This window comes from Geotrypetes seraphini, chromosome 6, assembly GCF_902459505.1.
Source record: "Geotrypetes seraphini chromosome 6, aGeoSer1.1, whole genome shotgun sequence".
Lineage (NCBI taxonomy): Eukaryota > Metazoa > Chordata > Amphibia > Gymnophiona > Dermophiidae > Geotrypetes > Geotrypetes seraphini.
The window spans coordinates 54,666,989-54,687,656 of NC_047089.1; the positions used below are offsets into that span (position 1 = coordinate 54,666,989).

A 20,668-nucleotide genomic window follows, 5' to 3' on the forward strand; every position below is an offset into this window, starting at 1 on the left:
GTCAAGGGATGGGACATGAAAAACCGACCCGGCCGAAAGCAAGGCCGGCCGCGGCCGCGGCTCACGGGAGCCCCCGGAGCCGAACGAAAAGAAACGTTTTTTTTTTTTTTTTAAATGAACAATGAAAACAACAAAAACCAACGAAGTACAGCACAGCGACCGATCAAAATTCACCGGACGCGGCGACAGAAGGCAAAAAACAGCAGAGCTCAATTTCCACAGGGCTTCTGGCTCCGCGGAAAAAACTGAACTGAGGACCACGAGGTGGGATGCGCCCTCTAGTGGGCAAGAAGGCATGCACATGCGTGGTGCAGTGTAGCAAACTTGAAACTTCAATCAAGTTTGCTTAAAAAGCTGTCCGCGCTGGGGCTCCGTTGATGACGTCACCCACATGTGAGAATATGCTGCCTGCTTGTCCTGGGATAAAACCATTTATGTTCAAGCACATGTCTCTGGGCCCAATATTCAAAAGGGTTTAATTCCAATTGTATATCCTTTCTAAAATGCCACTCTCTGTGCCTTTATAAAGTGGGCATCCAAAACTGTCAGAAACAAGGAAAGTGGGGAAGGAACTGTGCACATCAACCTAAGATAATATGCTATTATATGTTAAAACATGAATTCAAATTTATTGAGATAATTAAAAATTAAGTATTAAAACAAGATTTGAAAGGTGTGAAAAGTCACAAAAGTGCTGAAAACAATCTGTTTGGTGGACAATGTATCATAGGCATATGTTGTAGACCCGACACTGTCCGTGTTTCGGCACAAAGGCCTGTCTCAGGGGTACAGTTTATGTCTAGCAGATAGCGAACTGTAACATCGACAATTAGACAAACACATATATCACAGGGGAGTATGAATGACGTCTCCTCTTTTTGTTCAATGCTTCCGTTTAGAATAGACAGTAATTGTCCCGCTTTCTGGCATTGTCTCAATAAATTTGAATTCATGTTTTAACACAAGGATAGGGAACTCCGGTCCTCGAGAGCCGTATTCCAGTCGGGTTTTCAGGATTTCCCCAATGAATATGCGTTGAAAGCAGTGCATGCAAATAGATCTCATGCATATTCATTGGGGAAATCCTGAAAACCCAACTGGAATACGACTCTCGAGGGAGTTCCCTACTCCTGTTTTAACACATAAGAGCATATTATCTCAGGTTAATATGCACAGCCCCTTCCCCACTTTTCCTTTGTTCACCATCGGGGTAGCATTTCCTTGTTTTTACTTTGCATCCCAAACTGTCACCAGTAGTGCTATACCTGCTCCAAAGGCATAAAGATGTACATGTTGTCCGTGGATGACCACACATACTTTATAAAATACACACATACATCTAATTCTGTCCTTGCCACCCAAACTATGTCCCTGGAAACACCTATGTGCAGTTTACATAAAAGTATTTGGTTGGCATGTTGTATTCAGTCATACAAGTTTATAAGACCCACTTTCTCCATGTAAAATATACATTATAGGGGGAAAATACTTTATAAAATTACCACCATCACTAGCAACCTGGGGAGTTGGCAAATTAGCTCATCTTGGCTCATTAATATATACAGTAGGTTGTATAGGCCATGAAGATTCAAGACAACATAGGTGGTTAGTGGTATTGTTGTCTGTGTTTTTCATACACCACAGAACTTTTTTTAAAAAAAATATTTACACCTGAAAACGATTATTACTGTTACAAGTAAACGCATGCAAATATTTAAATACAAACACATTTTTGTATTAAATGTTATAAAGAATCTTCTACACAGCAATTTGTGATTTGCAATTCATTTAAAAAAAAATAAAGTGAAATGAACTAGAACATTTTGTTTACATATTGAAATGTGTTTTCCAAAAATATTACTTTAAACACAAGTAGAATGAATACTGAAAGTTTAATGAAATGGTATATAATAGGAGCTGATCTTTTCCCCCAAAGGTCTTCTCAGTCAGTGTTTTAGCTTTGGAAGATGTTTCACTGCTGCAGTCTTTTTAATTGGTCCTTTCTTGGGATCCAATATCCGCTGATTTGCTGGAATATTATAAATCCCCCTGGAATAAAGTGAAAGAGGTTAATCACTCTCTACACCATACACCTTTATAATGCTGGATAGAAAGAAGTTAATAAACACATCATAAATTATATTAAGTATATGTCTATTATAGTTAAAATTAAATCTGGAAAGATAGTTTCACACTTTTCTGTACAAGCTGCAATTCCTAATATCAGAATAAGAACTTAAGAATAGCCATGCTGGGTTAGACCAATGGTCCATCTAGCCCAGTTTCCTGCTTCCAACAGTGGACAATCCAGGTAACAATTTCCTGGCAGAAACCCCAAATAGTAGAACAGTGGCTTCCATGTTATCTCAATAGAAGACTATGGACTTTTCTTCCAGGAACTTGGCCAAACCTTTTTTTAAACTCAGATACACTAACTGCTGTTGTTTAAAAGTATTTCAATGAAATTTCATGTCCCTTGGTCTGTACTTTTTGAAAGAGTAAATACATCAATTTACTTTTACCCTTTCTACACTACTCAAGATTTATTAGCCATCAATCATATCTCCTCTATATTACTAACAGCTATGTTTATTGCATTAAACATTCAGTAGAGAAAGATATTTTTTTGGAGTCCATGATGGAAAAAAAGAGGAAGGATAAGTGTCATTCCACACCAGTGACGAATCAAACCAAACAAATAGGGGAAAGCAAATCCAAAGATTAAGTCAAAAGGTCTTTAATACCAATAACAGTCTGTGATGCAAAATGACTCGACACAGCACATGTTTCGGCAAAAGACAGGGGTCCCTGTGACTGGCACAGATACCAGTGGAAGGGAAACAGACAGAGACCTTTTGACTAAGTATGCTTGATAAAGCATATTCACAAATTCTGAGGGAAAACCATCCTCCGCGGCGGAAGCTGACCTCTGCACCTCAGTCTTCGACTGTTCGGAAGATTTGTGAGGTTTATCGCTAGAGACACGCTTGTATGTTGCAAAAAATGTTGCCAGCGCACTCCCCAGGGCCCCCAACACCATTTTTGCAGGAGTTAGGCCAGAAGGCACTTGAAGTCCCTCCTTGGAGGTTGAAGGCACTGCAACTGGGCACTGCATCCATAGCTCACGTGGAACACGGCTGCGCATCAGACATCCACCGTAAGTGTAGTAGTAGTTAGAGTGGGGTATGGGCCTGAGTCCTTATCTCTATAGTTCACTGCACTGTCCATTAGGCTTCTCCAAAAACCTGACTGCTGCTCTATTAGGACTGACCATAGCATCTGAAACTATCAAGTATGCACTTTTTATTCACATCTTTGGGGGGTGTGAGGGGGTCATGCCCTCATTCCTCCAGTGGCCATCTGGTCAATTTGGGCACCTTTTTGGCACTTATTTGTTGTTAAAACAAGTCTAGCCCCAGTGTCCAAACTGTGACCTGGACATTTTCTAAAATGTTCAATTATTGCAAAAAAACATCCAAATCATAAGCCCTCCTAGTCCCACCCAAACCATGCCTCCAACATGCCCCCTTCAGATTTACATGCACTGCAGGCAACCACCATAGAAATTTATCTATAAAATATGTTTTGAAAATAGCAAATTGAAAGGTTTGGTGAGAAACATTCATCTGCCTCTTTTTGGACATCTTTCTTTCTTTTTTTAAATAAGCCCATTAATGTTGTTTATTTTCCTATCCAAAGAGCTCTACTGAAAATACTTAGCTACAAGGCTGTCCACAATAACTTGTAAATTCTAGTCCTACTTTGTAATACACGGGTAATAGTCTTAAGGAAAGTACCAAGGGAATTCTTGAACAGCAGTGTTTGGGTAAAAGGCCAAGAAAATTGTATATGCTCTTTCTATTACATTAAAGTTTTCCAAGGATTTACTAAACGGTCTAGCTAATATTTACCCTTAAAACTTGGCATTTTTTTAGAAAAGCTAGCCACCATGGCAGAAATAAATCTGGATATTCAGTGCTGCTATTTGAGTAGCAACTAGCACTGACTATCCAGACTCAATGGTGACTGGTGCCACTATCTTGATAGTAGTAATACTGAGACTGTTGTCTGGATAGCAAAACAGATAAAGAAAGGAAAGCTTTTTTGTTCACCTATGTTTATCCAGATAGCTATCTGCTTAACAGACTGAATATTGGGCTAGATTCACAAAGCAAACCGATCGTGTACTGATCGGTTTGCGACCCCTTAGCGACCAAATTCCCCTCCGGCCCGATTCACTTACCTCTCTGCCGACCATCCTCCAATCCGCGCATGCAAATGAGGGGAGGGACATTCAAAAGTAGGGAAAGCAGCGATTCACAACACAATCAATCCAATCTGACTGGGCTGGCCGATCAACTGAAGAAGCGACTGCTGGGGACCAGTCGAAAACGTCTTTCTGACTGGAAGCCCTGCTCTCTGCCCTGCAATCTGTCCTGCCTACTTCCCCCTGAATGCCGCCCTGCTGGATCTTCTCCCCGAATGCCGCCCTGCTGGATCTTCCCCCCGAATGTCACCCTGCTCTGCCCCAATCTTCCCCCTGAATGCCGCCCGGCTCTGCCCTGATCTTCCCCAAATCTCTCCTGCCCTTTCCCGGCCTGCGAGCCTGCGAGTTAGAACCACAGGCTCGCAGGGCTAAAAACAATAAAAAAGTTAAAGTTTAAAAAAAACACCGGCCCCGGCTCGGATGGGCATGCGCAGATCATGCGTGCAGATCGCACAACAGCGATCCGTACAGGCAGATGGGGGTGTTCCTCCGATCGCCCCCATCTGCATGTTGGGGCTTCAAGAATTCGTCGGACCTGCCCAGATTGGGCCTGATTGGGCAGATTAGTGAATCTGGCCCATTGTTGTTAACCAGATACACTTTAATTCCGCCCGAGCTCCATCCTGCATTATTTGGATAGTGCCAGTAAATAACCATCCTGCATTATTTGGATAGTGCCAGTAAATAACCATGGACAGTTCCAGCCAGTGCAAATATCAGGATAACTACCAAAGCTATCAGATTGAATACTGGGCTCTCTTTTTCCTTTGCTTTGTGCTACATGTTCCTAACCTCTATTTTCATATCAATGCCAACATTTTTTTGAGAGGGGGCAGGGATAATTTATAAAAGGATAGCTATATGAGGCATCCAAAAAAAGCACCTTTTTTATAAAATAGACACTCAGATCTAGTCTCAATAACACACAAATTCCTGTGCACATATTTACACCTGCTCCAAAAATATATAAATGCATGTGTATGTCTTATGTATTGTCACAGGGTCGCCCCTGTTCCTAGTGTGGAAGCCTTGCAAGAGAAGGGAAATAGGGTTAAAACCCTTGAAAGTATTCCTAAACCGGCCAGGGAGAGTCCCAAAGCAGCCTCTAGGAATACTTATAAAGCAAGCCTTTCAACACTGAAACCTCCTAAAGCCCTGCCTAAAGCGGGCAGATCTGGTTTAGCTTTACCTAAAACAAAAGAAAAATACAACACAATCTGCAATAAAGTAAAAGCAACACAAGAAAAAACAAAGAAGAACTGCAGACAAACATACAAGATGCAGGCTATGTTTATTATATCAATTAATGATTGTGGTTAATGTTACTACCTTTACACAAACCTAGGGACCCAACACTGTCTGTGTTTTGGTTAACACGCCTTCATCAGGGGTCCTAGGTTGGCACGGTATCTAATTAAACTGCAAACAAAAAAAGAACAATAGCCTGTATGGACTGAAGGTAAACACTGATCCTTTGGATCACACAACTGATCCTTTGATTCAGTGTTTACCTTCAATCCATACAGGCTATTGCTCTTTTTCTGTTTGCGGTTTAATTAGATACTGTGCCAACCTAGGACCCCTGATGAAAACGTGTTAACTGAAACACGGACCGTTTTGGGTCCCTAGGTTTGTGTAAAGGTGGTAACATTAACTGCAATCATTAGCTTTACCTAAGCCAGGTATAAAGAAACAAGTGGAAAGACTACATTTCCCAGCAGGCCTAGAGCCAGTGGCAGGAAAGAGCAGGGCTGGAATACAAGCCACTGTCAATCAGTCCCAATGCAAGGCCAGCCGAAGGGAGACTGCAGGAGCTGTGCCTAGTCCTGAGCACATGGTAGCAGAGTTCTGAGCACATGGCAGAACAGTGAGCGGAGAGTGTGCTAGCAGGAAGAAGCAGAGAGAGGAGCAGAGAAGGCGGTGCTAGCAGGGGAAGAGGCGAGAGCTAACTCCGCCCACCCCTGACATCACCAGCCAAACTCCCCCCATAAAAGGGGACGAGCCAACAGCAGAGAGTTCACAGTGCAAGGCCAGCCGAAGGGAGACTGCAGGAGCTGTACCTAGTCCTGAGCACATGGTAGCAGAGTTCTGAGCACATGGCAGAACAGTGAGCGGAGAGTGTGCTAGCAGGAAGAAGCAGAGAGAGGAGCAGAGAAGGCGGTGCTAGCAGGGGAAGAGGCGAGAGCTAACTCCGCCCACCCCTGACATCACCAGCCAAACTCCCCCCATAAAAGGGGACGAGCCAACGGCGCACAGCCGTTCGGCGCGCGGCGAAGGCCTTAGCGAGAGCGCCTTTGCGAAGGGCCTCAAGAAGGGCATCAAGAAAGGGCTATCAACTATAGCCGGACTCCCAACTTATAAGACTAGCTAACTAATCAATTGTCTTCAGTCTTTCTTTAGCGTTCTACCAAGTCTTTAACTATCAATCTACAACTTTCTACCAAGTCTTTAACTCTCAATCTTACAACTTTCTATCTCACCAACAAGCTACTAAATCTTTCTCACTAAACAGGCACACTAACAAACAGACGTTCTTAACTGACAATTAACTAACTGTTAACTAACTAACTACTACTACTAACTAACTAACTAACTACTCCATCCCTCAGACCAAGAACTAACTAACTACCTCTATCCCTCCCTCAACACTTACTGACCAACACCTAACAGCCCCCACCCTAACAAACATCCTTAAAAAAAAAAAAAAAAAATTAAAATTAAGAAATAATAACAATAAACCTTTGTAATGGCAGGTAGGACTAGAAGCAGCAAGACTTCAATCAAAACAGGCAGTTCAGTCACCGAGAGCGCCCAGGGGATGGCTATGGTCCGAGTACAGATGGAAGGAGAACCAGGACGGAGGGCAGAGGTCTCTGTACAGACCGAGGCCATCCCCTCAAAGATGTCTACAGTCTCAACGCAGACAGAAGTAATGGTTCAACCGGACGAAAGCCTTTTGATGGAGCTAAAGAGCCTGAGAGAGGAGGTTCAGCGCTTAAGGAGCATCCGAGACGACGAGACCTTCATTGATGGAGTCATCCAGGAGCTGTCTCAGATCGCTGAACAATAACCTGACAAGACCACCCTGGGAACACCTATAGCATCCAAAACGGCCACCTTGAGACAAACTACCGGAATGCAGGAAGTGGTTGGAGACACTGACTCCTGGCAGTTGGTGACTTCCTCCACAAGAAAATGCAGAGGACCTAACTCTGTCTCTTTTTCCCCCATACAGGACAGCTCAACATCGACACCTCATATTGCCCTGAGGAACAGATATCAGCTGCTACAGGAAGGTCCGGAGAAAGAGCTACAAGTAGTTGTTCAGCAGACGGTTCCAACTCCGGAATCAACAGTACAGCCCACCCCTAAGAAGCGCAGAGTGGTGGTCATCGGAGATTCACTGCTGAGGGGCACCGAGGGACCAATCTGCAGACCAGACCTACAATCAAGAGAGGTCTGCTGTTTGCCAGGGGCCAGGATCCGGGATGTCACTGCTTGCATTGACAGACTCATCAAGCCCCGAGACCACTTCCCCATTGTTCTAATCCACGTCGGAACCAACGACACCGCAAGGAGCAGCCCGGACAGCATACCTGAAGACTTCAGGGCCCTGGGGGAGAAGCTGAGGAGGATGGAAGCGCAGGTAGTCTTCTCCTTGATTCTCCCAGTGAGGGGCAAAGGCAGAGCCAGAGAGGATCGAATACAAAGGGCGAACGACTGGCTGCGAGGATGGTGCAAGGAGATGAACTTCGGGTTTCTGCACCATGGAGAAGCATTGCAAGGACTACAGGGACACGACGGGCTACACCTAACCAGAAGAGGGAAAAATGTCCTTGGACACCGCCTAGCCCGCCTACTCCACAGGGCTTTAAACTAGGTAAGTCGGGGGAGGGTACAGGCACAAACAACATACCAGGCGAACTAAAATGCCAATACATTTATGAGGCTGAGGAAAGTAGACACCGAAATTCTGGGTCAGGGGTGAGTGCACACACTTTTGAGTCGGGAGTAGGGTCACATCATATTTATGGGTCACATTGTAATTCCGGGTCTAGGGGGAGTACACACTGTAGTTCTGGGTATATGGGGAGTACACATTGTGGTTCTGAGCCTCAGGAAAGCACAAATAACACAAACAATGCTAAAGGTGTTCAAATAGCTCAAACAGGAATATCCCCACTGAGACATAACAAAAATATAACATGGAGGGTTATGTACGTCAACGCACACAGTTTAGGAAACAAGATCCTGGAATTGGAAACAGAAATAAGGAATGCCGACCTGGATGTGGTGGCGATATCCAAAACCTGGCTCACAGACTCCCACGGGTGGGACATGGTCATACCAGGTTACAACTTGCTTCGCCGGGACAGAGAGGGTAGGAAGGGAGGGGGTGTAGCATTATATACTAAAGATGACATTAAGGTCACGAGAATCTCAGATGTCCAGTATACTGAGGAATCCCTTTGGGTTAATTTGGCCAGAGGGAAGGACAAATGCTTGTATCTTGGCGTAATTTACAGACCCCCAAGACAACAGGATGACCTGGATATGGAAATAATCGAAGATATAGAAAATATCACCTTGCGTGGGGACACAGTATTGCTAGGTGACTTCAACATGCCTGATGTGGATTGGGTTACACTTACCTCTGCTTCCGGCAGCAGCAGGAGGCTATTAAACTCTATGAAAGGAGCAAGCCTCAGGCAACTGGTGTTGGAACCGACAAGGGATCAGGCAATACTGGACCTGATACTTACCAATGGAGAAAGTGTCACAGAGGTCTCGGTGGGCGACACATTGGCCTCCAGTGACCACAACATGGTATGGTTCAATATCAGGAAAGGTTTCACTAAATCTACTACACTAACCAAAGTCCTCAAATTCAAGGACACAAATTTCAAAGAAATGGGAGACTTCGTTCACCAGGCACTACAAAGCCAAGAAGAAACCGATAACGTGGAAGACATGTGGTCGACTTTGAAAGCAACCATACAAGAAGCAACAAACCGCTATGTAAAATCAGTAAGTAAACGGCGAAGGAACAATAAGCCACAGTGGTTTACTGTGGAGATCTCAGACCTGATCAAGGAGAAGAAAAAAGCATTAATCTCTTACAAACAATCAGGGAAGCAGGACTCTAGAGCAGACTACCTGGCCAAATCAAAAGCTGTCAAAACAGCAGTCAGGGAGGCTAAATTCCTCATGGAGGAGTCTCTAGCAAAGAACATCCAGAAGGGAGATAAATTCTTCTTCAGATATATCAGTGATAGAAGAAAAAACTCAGGCGGGATTGTACGTCTTAGGAAACCAGACGGAGACTATGTGGAAAAGGATTTGGAAAAAGCCCAACTATTAAATGAATACTTCTGCTCAGTCTTCACCCGAGAAGCGCCAGGGCTCAGCCCTCAGCTACAGACAAGGGTTGGCTCAGTTGACCCGTTTAGTAACTTTGAGTTTACGCCCAGCAGTGTCTACGGTGAGCTGTCAAAGCTCAAGGTTAACAAAGCAATGGGGCCGGACAACCTGCACCCCAGGGTGCTTAGGGAGCTTAGTGATGTCTTGGCGGAGCCACTGTCCGCGCTCTTCAACCTCTCCCTTAGTACAGGCAGCGTCCCGTTGGACTGGAGGACGGCTAACGTCATTCCACTCCACAAGAAAGGCTCAAAGATGGAGACAGCAAACTACAGACCAGTGAGTCTAACATCGATAGTGAGCAAACTAATGGAAACTCTAATCAAACACCAATTAAATAAGATCCTGGATGAGGAGAATCTACGGGATCCCCGACAACATGGATTTACTAAGGGGAGATCCTGCCAATCCAACCTGATCAGCTTCTTTGACTGGGTAACGGGGAAGCTGGATATAGGGGAGTCCCTGGACATCGTGTACCTGGACTTTAGCAAAGCATTCGATAGCGTACCACACCGCAGGTTACTGAGCAAGATGAGTTCTATAGGATTAGGTAACACATTGACGAAATGGGTTGGGAGCTGGCTTGGAGGTAGGCTCCAAAGGGTGGTGGTGAACGGCACCCCCTCCGAAATGACGGAGGTGATTAGTGGAGTACCACAGGGCTCAGTCTTGGGCCCAATCCTATTCAACATCTTTATAAGAGACTTGGCAGAAGAGCTTCGAGGTAAAATAACATTATTCGCCGATGACGCCAAACTGAGTAATGTAGTGGGCAAATGCACAACAGACGAAGATTCAGTGCCCGACAACATGATGCATGACCTACTCCTACTGGAGCGATGGTCTAGGACATGGCAACTCAACTTCAATCCCAAAAAATGCAAAGTTATGCACCTGGGCAGCCAGAATCCATGCAAGTCTTATACCCTTAATGGCGAGATCCTAGCAAAAACGGTAGCAGAACGAGACTTGGGGGTAATCGTCAGTGAGGACATGAAGTCTGCCAATCAAGTGGAGCAGGCTTCGTCCAAGGCAAGACAAATCATGGGCTGCATACGAAGGGGTTTCGTCAGTCGTAAGGCGGAAGTCATTATGCCATTGTATAGATCCATGGTGAGGCCCCACCTGGAATACTGTGTGCAATTCTGGAGGCCGCATTATCGCAAGGATGTGCTGAGACTGGAGTCGGTGCAAAGAATGGCCACCCGGATGGTCTCGGGACTCAAGGATCTACCATACGAAAAACGGCTTGACAAATTACAGCTATACTCGCTCGAGGAGCGCAGAGAGAGGGGGGACATGATCGAGACGTTCAAGTATCTTACGGGCCGCATCGAGGCGGAGGAAGATATCTTCTTTTTCAAGGGTCCCACGACAACAAGAGGGCATCCGTTGAAAATCAGGGGCGGGAAACTACGAGGTGACACCAGGAAATTCTTTTTCACTGAAAGAGTGGTTGATCGCTGGAATAGTCTTCCACTACAGGTGATTGAGGCCAGCAGCGTGCCTGATTTTAAGGCCAAATGGGATCGGCACATGGGATCTATTCACAGGGCAAAGGTAGGGGAGGGACATTAAGGTGGGCAGACTAGATGGGCCGTGGGCCCTTATCTGCCGTCTATTTCTATGTTTCTATGTTTCTAAATTGTTTTAGGCCAGGTGAGGAGCTCTGTGAGAGCAGGCTACTCCAACACACCTGCAGGGAGAACTAATCAGCTTCCTGCAGTGAGAGAAAAGGGAGTAACTTTCTCAAAGTAGGGGAGCCAGCTCCAGAAGCAGTGGGAGCACCAGCCTCATACCGGCTCCCAACCCAGCAAGCCAGAGCCAGTCAGCCGGTTGCAAGTCACAGATTGCCAGCTCAAGGAATTAAGAAGCCACAGTCTACCTCCTGGCTACCAGACCAGGCAGAGGCGGGTGATATAGAAGTCACAGAGAGTGCTGAAACTGTGTTTGGGCAGGACATTGAGTTAGCTGATGAAGACTGTGCACATGATATGGAGACAGAGGAAATAGAGCAGCCCATTATTGAAAGTATGGAAACAAGCTGATCTTTTCCTGTTATGGTAGCTGGGAGAAAATGTGGAATGTGTACTACCTTAAAACAAGGCTGGAAAGTTTTTGTGTTTGAAGAAAGCTTTACATTAAGAATCAGGTTTTTTTGTTTTTCTCTTTTGGAGACAGTAATCTGGGAACTAACTATTGTTTGTGTTCTAAATGCTGCCAGGATACCAGGTGATACAAACCTGAAGGAACCTATTAAAGGTTTTGTTTTGATTTTTTTTTTTTTGTTCAATAAAATATTCTTGAGAAATTGCACCTTTGACTCTGAACTGGTTACTTTTCCTTTTATTCCAATACCAAGCTACCATTAGAACCTCGCATTTATTTGACTTATTTTGTTCTACTCCTTAAACCTTGGATCCAATTATTGAGGACTAGTGTGCGACCAAATTAGATTATCTTCATTTTATGTATTTTTATTTTTAAATTTAATTGTGTATTACTGTACATTTCATATTTCAATTTTGGACTCAGTTTATTATGTTTTGACCGCACTTTGCTGTACAAGATGTGGTTCATAGACAACGGCGCGAAAGACAAAAGCGCGTGCCGGCAATTAAGCGCAGCGCGCGCCGCCGCGCCGCTCTAAATTACAGTTTTTAGGGGCTCCTATGGGGGGTTTTGTTGGGGAACCCCCCCCAGTTTACTTAATAGACATAGCGCCGGCGTTATGGGGGGTTTGGGGGGTTGTAACCCTCCACATTTTACTGTAAACTGAACTTTTTCCCAAAAAACAGGGAAAAAGTGAAGTTTTCAGTAAAATGTGGGGGGTTACAACCCCCCACACCCCCATAACGCCCCCACAATGCGGTGCGCGCTGCGCTCAATTGTCTGGGCGCGCCTTTGTCCCGGCGCGCTTTTGACCTGACACCACAAGATGTATATGCTTGGTAATATTATAAAATTCTATAAATAAATAATAATTAAAAAAAAAAAGAACCTCGCATAACCGCTCGGCTGAGGCTTATGTGCACTGGGTAAGGCCACTTGCTGAGCCCAGCTTGGCCACACCCAGTCACAGTATGTACCCCTGTATTTTATAAATAGGTTTTTACTATATAATGCATTTTTGCTTCTCCCAAACTATGTCCCAAGGCAATTTACACATTGCATTTAAAAAGGTGGACTCTTTCTGTGTGCCTCTGCAATCTTATAAACCAATTTTTTTGTGTTTAGAACAGGCTTTAACATGGAAAAGGCTTTATAATGTCATAAAGTCCTAAAAATGACAGACATCATTGTATCAGTAAATAAAATATATTTAGGTTTTTTGTGGGTTTTTTACCCCATAGTGGTTTGATAGGAATTTTTTCCTAATAGCAACAATTAAGATTAACAAATGAAATGAAAGGAATGGAAAAAATGTACTTGAGTATCTGGTTTTCTCTTGAACCATGCACTGGATCTGTTCTTGAACCATGCACTGGATCTGTTTGCTGCCTCTTTGCTTCTAGTGCTGCTGATATCTGTAATAATCAATTTATAGAAAAAAATAATCTCTAGATCTTTGCAAAGCTGGAAATGTCATACCTTTGCCTAAATTCCTTCCCGAAGAAATAGATTACTATTATACATGCATCATATCTAAGAGGAGGAACAAGCTTAATTTTCTTTATTTCTGCTTATGACAGGAATTTGACTTTAAGAATTCACAAGGAAAACACTAATGATACTCCTGTGTAGGCTCTTATTCCCACATTCAGTTACAGCAGAGAGAAAATGAATGAGTTTCTTTACAGGGGTAATCTTCAAAAGGTTAATCTACCTAGCCAGTGCTTTGCTTCTGAATATACCTTAAACAGGTAAGAATGCTTGGCCTCCTGCATTTTCCTCAGGAAACAAAATTACATTGACTCCATCATTTTCACGAGGCATAAAATGGGAGTGATTTTGGAATGGGCAAAGGAGCCAATTTTTCAAAATGATTGGGGCGCTCAATTCAGCACATATTACGTTGTCTGTAAATAGGAAAACAAAGTACAATATGGCAGAGTCAAGGGCACAACTGGCCAGGCTATATTTAGATGCCGAACATAATTGGTTGTGCACACAACCGGAAGTTGCATCAGAGACAACCTTTCCTGCAGCCACATGGGATTTCAAAGCTCCGGCTGCTGGCAGGAAACACATTTAGAAATTACCTGCCGCGAAGGTAAGGGGCAGGGAGGGAGAAAGGGAGGAAAGGTAGAGTGGAGAAAAACAGACGCTGAAGGTGGGGGAGGTGGGCTAGAGAGGAACAGACGCTGAAGGAAACTTGAGAGATTCAGGACTATGGGGGGAGCGGAGGGAAAAAGATGGGTGCCAGGCCAATTGGGGGTGGGGGTGAAGTAGATAGGCACAGTAACAGAGCAAATGGACAACACAGAGAGAAGACAGACAGTGGATGGAAGGAATTGAATGAGAAGATGAGGAAAACAGAAACCACACAACAAAGATATAAAAAAAATTTCTGTTTATTTCCTTTTTTTTTTTCCCCCTTGTGGCTAAAAAAACCCCAAACCAGATAGGGAAGCACTAAAGGCCAGATTCTGTAAAGGATGTCTAAAAATTAGATGTTGTTTAGACGTCCAGCAGCAGAATGCTGAATGCAAATTTATAATGCATAGACGCACTATAGAGAATCACGCTCAGTTGTGCTGAGCAAATCTAAGCGCATCTATATTGTTAGATGTCCTTTCCAGAATCGCCTTTTAGGTGCTACATAGATGTCTAAATAATATCTATAATGTTACTGTGTTAGCGTTATGGCATCATTATTAAACAAGATGAAATCTATGGGGTTAGGTGAGACACTAATTGCATGGGTCAAAGATTGGCTGAGTGGAAGACGTCAGAGGGTGGTGGTCAACGGCACCCTCTCTGAGACATCGGAGGTGACCAGCGGAGTGCCACAAGGCTCGGTCCTGGGTCCACTCCTTTTTAACATATTCATAAGAGACTTGACCCAAGGGCTTCAGGGTAAAGTAACTCTATTCGCTGATGACGCCAAACTATGTAATATAGTAAGTGAAAGCAATCTGCAGGATAGTATGACGCAGGATCTGCTTACGTTGGAAAACTGGTCCTCGACATGGCAGCTGGGCTTCAACGCTAAGAAATGTAAGGTTATGCATCTCGGTAGCAGAAATCCATGCAAACCTTACACCTTAAATGGAGAAACACTAGCTAGGACTTCAGAAGAAAGAGACTTGGGAGTAATCATCAGTGCAGACATGAAGGCCGCCAAACAAGTAGAGAAGGCCTCATCCAAAGCAAGGCAACTTATGGGATGTATCAATAGAAGCTTCGTTAACCGAAAATCTGAAGTCATAATGCCACTGTACAGAACCATGGTGAGACCTCATCTGGAGTACTGTGTGCAATTCTGGAGGCCACATTACCGTAAAGACGTGCTTAGAGTTGAGTCGGTTCAGCGGATGGCCACTAGGATGATCTCGGGGCTCAAGGGTCTCTCGTACGAAGAAAGACTAAACAAATTGCAGCTCTACACTCTAGAGGAGCGCAGGGAGAGGGGGGACATGATTGAGACATTTAAATACATCACGGGACGTGTCGAGGTGGAAGAAGACATCTTCTTTCTCAGGGGACCCTCGGTCACAAGGGGGCATCCATTCAAACTCAGAGGAGGGAAATTCGATAGTGACATAAGGAAGTATTTCTTCACAGAAAGGGTTGTAGATCACTGGAACAAGCTTCCAGAGCAGGTGATCAAGGCCACCAGCGTTATTGACTTTAAGAATAAATGGGATGCCCTAGTAGGATCCTTACAAGGGTCGAGTTAAGGAACTAGGTCATTAGTACTCAGACTTAATGGGGTGGGTCAGTAGAGTGGGCAGACTTGATGGGCTATAGCCCTTTTCTGCCGTCATCTTTCTATGTTTCTATTAGAATGGCGATTTTATGCTTTTTTTTTTTAACATTAAACTTGTATGCAGTAAAAGGCTGACACCACTATTATATTTTATTTATCTTTTAATTACTGTATTTTTCGCGCTATAACACGCATCGGACCATAAGACGCACCCACCTGTAGAGGAGGAAAAAACAATAACTGATGGCAAGCCAATCACGGAGTGGAGCAGGATCAAGCAGGAAGTGCAAAGGTCGCACTCCTGCCTTATGCACCGCTTTGCAGGGAGAAAGGCAGCCATCCAGCACCAACCACGCCAGTTTAAAAAAAAAAAGGTACTGTGAGGGGGGAAGGTGTATTCGCTCCATAAGATGCACCCACATTTCCACTCCCCTTTTTGGGAGTGGAAAAAGTGCATCTTATGGAGCGAAAAATATGGTATTCCTATATGGAATTTACATTTGGCTCCTTTATCATATTTCTCTTCTGTTCCAGTTGCCCAGGGTCACAAGGAGCAGTGGGGTATTTGAACCAACAACATCAGGGTGCTAAGGCCGTAGCTCTAACCATTGCACCACACACAGATTGTAAATCGAATGTTAATTCCAAAGCCACGCTTATATCATCTAGATTTACAAGCAGTCATTTCTCTAGAATAAATATCAAACTTGTACCTTCAACACTTGTCCAATTCCTCTTTTGGCCTCTATGTTCCTCAAAGTTAGAGAATGACACGGGGAAAAAAATTTGTCCCTGTCCCCACCCTGCCCCCGCCTCAGTACTGCAATATTTAGCTTATTCCTTCCTTAAAAATCAAAGTTCTGGCTGCTGAACTAGAGAAACAGATGTTCAGCTGGCAGGGCTTTGTTTATAAATTTTTATCAACACAACTAATATACTACTTTATCCTAAAGCAAAAAAAAAAAAAAGGAAATAAACAGAAATTTTTTTTATATCTTTGTTGTGTGGTTTCTGCTTTCCTCATCTTCTCATTCAATTCCTTCCATCCACTGTCTGTCTTCTCTCTGTGTCGTCTATTTGCTCTGTTACTGTGCCTATCAACTTCACCCCCCCCACCCCCAATTGGCCTGGCACCCATCTTTTTCCCTCCGCTCCCCCCATAGTCCTGAATCTCTCAAGTTCCCTTCAGCGTCTGTTCCTCTCCACCCCACCTTTCCCAGTTCCCTTCAGCGTCTGTTCCTCTCTAGCCCACCTTCCCCAGTTCCCTTCAGTGTCTGTTTTTCTCCACCCCACCTTTCCTCCCTTTCTCCCTCCCTGCCCCTTACCTTCGCAGCAGGCAATTTCTAAATGTGTTTCCTGCCAGCAGCCGGAGCGTTGAAATCGCATATGGCTGCAGGAAAGGTCGTCTCTGATGCAACTTTCGGTTGCATCAGAGATGACCTTTTATGGCAGCCGCACATGATTTCAACACTCGGGCGGCTGCTGATAGGAAACACATTTAGAAATTGCCTGCCGCGAAGGTAAGGGGCAGGGAGGGAGATGATCATGCGGCAATGGCGGAGATCGGGCTCAGGTGGCAGTAATATGCAGGGAGGAAGATGCCTGGGTGGCATTCCCTCCCTTCACTGCGGAGACAAGGCCATTCATCGCTCCATGGGGCGGTGAATGGCCTTCTCCCCGTACCCGTGGTGACCACCTCTTTTCTCTCCCCCATTTCAGCGTGTTACCCGCAGGTAACAGCCACCATGTCATTCTCTACTCAAAGTACATGGGGGGGAAATAAAATATATATATATATATATATATATATATATATATATGGTAAGCGCGCATGCGCACTCTAAAGCCGTGTTCCCTAATCCGTCACGATGTGGCCACAAGAGTGTGCATGCACACTTATACATCACCACACAACAGTCTCCTCTTTTTCTGGCCTGGCCCGCTGAGAGGGAGAGCGGCGCTGGCACCGGGGGGGGGGGGGGGGGAACGCCAGTTCAGCTCGGCCGCTCCATCTCTGCTGTCTCAGCAGCCACCAAAGCTCCTCAGCAGCATGTCCTGCCCCCTCGAGAAGGGCTCCCGATGGCGGCGCTGCTGCTGGTGGCGCTGCTCCTGCTGCTGTGCGCAAGCGAAGTGCCGGAGCTGGACCCCGCCTGTCGGCAGCGGATCGACCATATGGCGAATGGCAGTGGCTAACAGGAGGAGACAGAGGTGAGATGATGGATTGATGGGAGATAGAGAGAAGGGAGATGCTGGACTGTTGGAGGATAGACAGAGGGGAGATTCTGCTCTGGTGGAGGGTGGGGAAAGGAAGGGAGGCCTACTACTGGACAGGGGGAGCAGGAAGAGGTGCTGATGTATAGGGGGGGGAAAAAAAGGAAGGGAGGCCTATTGCTGGACAGGGGGAGCAGGAAGAGGTGCTGATGGACAGGGGGGGGGAAAGGAAGGGAGGCCTACTGCTGGACAGGGGGAGCAGGAAGAAGTGCTGATGGACAGGGGGGAGGTAAAACAAAGGGAGAAGGCCTACTGCTGGACAGGGGGAGCAGGAAGAGGTGCTGATGGACAGGGGGGAGGTAAAACAAAGGGAGAAGGGCTGCTGCTGGATAAAGGGAGCAGTGAAGGGGTGGTGGTGGTCACAGGGGAGGTAAAAGGAAGGGAGAATGGACAGGGAAGAACGCAAAGGGTGGTGGTGGACAGCCAAAACAAAGAAAGACAGAAATACAGAAAGCGGCTAAGGAGACAGAGAGAGAAAAAAATAAAGACAGACACACACACATATATTCTAGCACCCATTAATGTAACGGGCTATAAAGCTAGTATATATATATATATATATAAAATACTAAATCCTCTATTTTTTTAGTAAGAGGACTGCTTGCAAAAGTTGGCCGTTAGATAGGCTTCAGTTAGGTGGATGCGACTTAGGCATCTCCTAAGCATGCTGGAGGCGTCTGCATATAGGTGAACGGGACTTTTATTTTTTGATGTTTAATAATGCATTATCTGGAGTCCTCTGTACCTCAAAAATAAAAGCCCCATTCACCTATGGCACACCTAAGTACCATCTAAGTTGTGTCTACCTAACTAGCGCCTACCTAGCACCCAAACGTAGACTTCATGCTCAAAAGTAGACCTCACACCTACCTAGCACACTCAAAAGTAGACCTCACGCTCAAACGTTGACCTAGTTTTGCAATGCCTACATTTTAGGCATTAGGTAGACGTATTTGGGCGCAGTTTTTTCCAATGGGTGTCCACGAAATTGTGGATGCTTATTTGTAGAATCGTGTCCAGCATTTTGATGTCTAAGTTCTAATTAATGCTTGTTAAAGTCATTAATTGGACTTATTATCCACTTTATTTGGATGCCTAAGTCGATAGACATCCAGATTGTGGATGCCTAAAGTTACACATCCTTTACAGAATCTGTCCTTAAATATCCCAGAAGTTTCTTCCTCCCTAGCCTCCGTCTTGATTTTCTGTTATGTTTCCTCTCTGTGTTAATGTTCCTCATCTTTTATGAATCCTTCTACTGTCTTCTCATTTATTTCATTTCTCTTAATGTCAAGTGTTTGTCTCTCCATAGGCTCTCTCTCTATCTTCTCATCTTATTTCTTTTAGTTTCACAACCTCACAGCAGAATACTCTCTGCTTGCTAGTACTCATTCCAATCCCCTTCATCCATTCTTAGCCCCCTCTTCCATGTCCCACAACTCCACTTCCAGCCTCTGTCCCCATCACTCGGCCCCTCTTCCAATTATCCTGTCTTTTACTTCTAGCTTTACTCAGAATTCTCTCTCCTAGGCAATAACCCCTTTCAATTCACTTGCCCTTTCTTATTCCTCTCCCCATAGCTCCATTACCAGTCCCCCTACAGCTTCTTTCTGCCACCTCCAGTTCTTCAAATCTGCATTCTGGTTCCCAGTCAGTAACCCCTTTCAAAATCCTTCACTCCTTCCTTTTTTTTTTTTTTTTAAATCATTGTTCAGAGAGTGCACTTCGGCGCAGTGAAACAGTGGCAGTGGCAGGCGATGTTAGCCAGTTTTCCAACAAGCCTGGCTGTAACCTCTCGATTTAAACAACAATAATAAAGAGGAAAAGGGAAACGAGGGTGGAAGATCTCTGCAGCTGCCAGCAAAGTCCCAAGCCTATTCCGCAGAGGAGACAGGCGGGGGCCGCTCCGCCCCTAACGCCGGCCCTGGGGCCATCCCTGATATTTTTGGGCCAGAGACATGTACCTACCTGGCCTACCCTTTAATCCGGCCCTGCACCTACCTTATCCTGGAGTCCATTAGTCAGACATTGCCAGTCAATGGGTAATAAAACATCTCTCTCTCTCCCTCCTGTAGCCCATTGGTCAGATATTCCAGCCAACAGGCTACAGAAGGAGGCAGAAGCAATAACTGGGATACAAAAATCCTTCCTACCTTCATTTGCTGCCCAGCAGTATGGAGATTTCAGTTGCAAATTTAATAAAGTATATCATAAAAATATTGGGGGTGCCCAGGCCCATATAGCTGGTGCCTAAAAGCATGTGATCATATTGGAAAATTGGAATATTATAGTCTGAATTCATCCTCTCATCCTCCTTCACAAAGGGGAATTGTGCATAACTTTATACAATTAAAAGATTTTGGGCCCCCCCCAGCAACATCCCCCCGATCTAAATCCCCCCCAATCCAACCCAGCTGAAGCCCAGAGTGGAGTGATGATGCCCACCAGGCTATATAGGTATGCCATATTTTCCAATAAGTCCAGACCTTTGAGTGTCATTTGTTATTTTTTATTGCATTTTGCTATGTCTTACACTTTGTATTTTCTATTTGAAAAGTTAAATAAACAGTTTTGCTGGGAGCACAGCTGGGGTGTGACGTTGCAGGGATGGGTAGAACTGGATGGGCGTGGGGGGCGGGTCTAGGAGTCTGGATTTTATTGACATAAAATCTGGTAACCCTACCCCTTCCTTTTAGTGCATGAACAATAATTGTCTCATGCACTGAGAGGAACAGGAACACTTTAAAAAAAAGGTGCTTAGGTTTGCAAAATGCCTGGTAGTCTAGTGGCCCTGGTAGTCTAGGACACTGTTTTGAAATGTTGCCTGGTGTGCCGCA

General features: G+C 44.8%; 1 protein-coding gene across 1 annotated transcript in view; it reads right to left on the reverse strand.

Annotated features, from left to right (window-relative positions):
• Positions 1 to 1,601: 1,601 nt before the first annotated feature.
• LOC117363126 (coiled-coil domain-containing protein 169-like) overlaps positions 1,602 to 20,668 on the reverse strand; it is a 47,014-nt gene continuing 27,947 nt past the window's right edge. Inside the window, exons 7-8 of the mRNA XM_033950443.1 lie at positions 13,118 to 13,215; positions 1,602 to 2,049 (exon numbers count right to left, since the gene is read on the reverse strand). Of these exons, the coding sequence (XP_033806334.1) occupies positions 1,947 to 2,049; positions 13,118 to 13,215 (201 nt within the window). The 3' untranslated portion in view covers positions 1,602 to 1,946. The remainder of the gene's footprint in view (positions 2,050 to 13,117; positions 13,216 to 20,668) is intronic.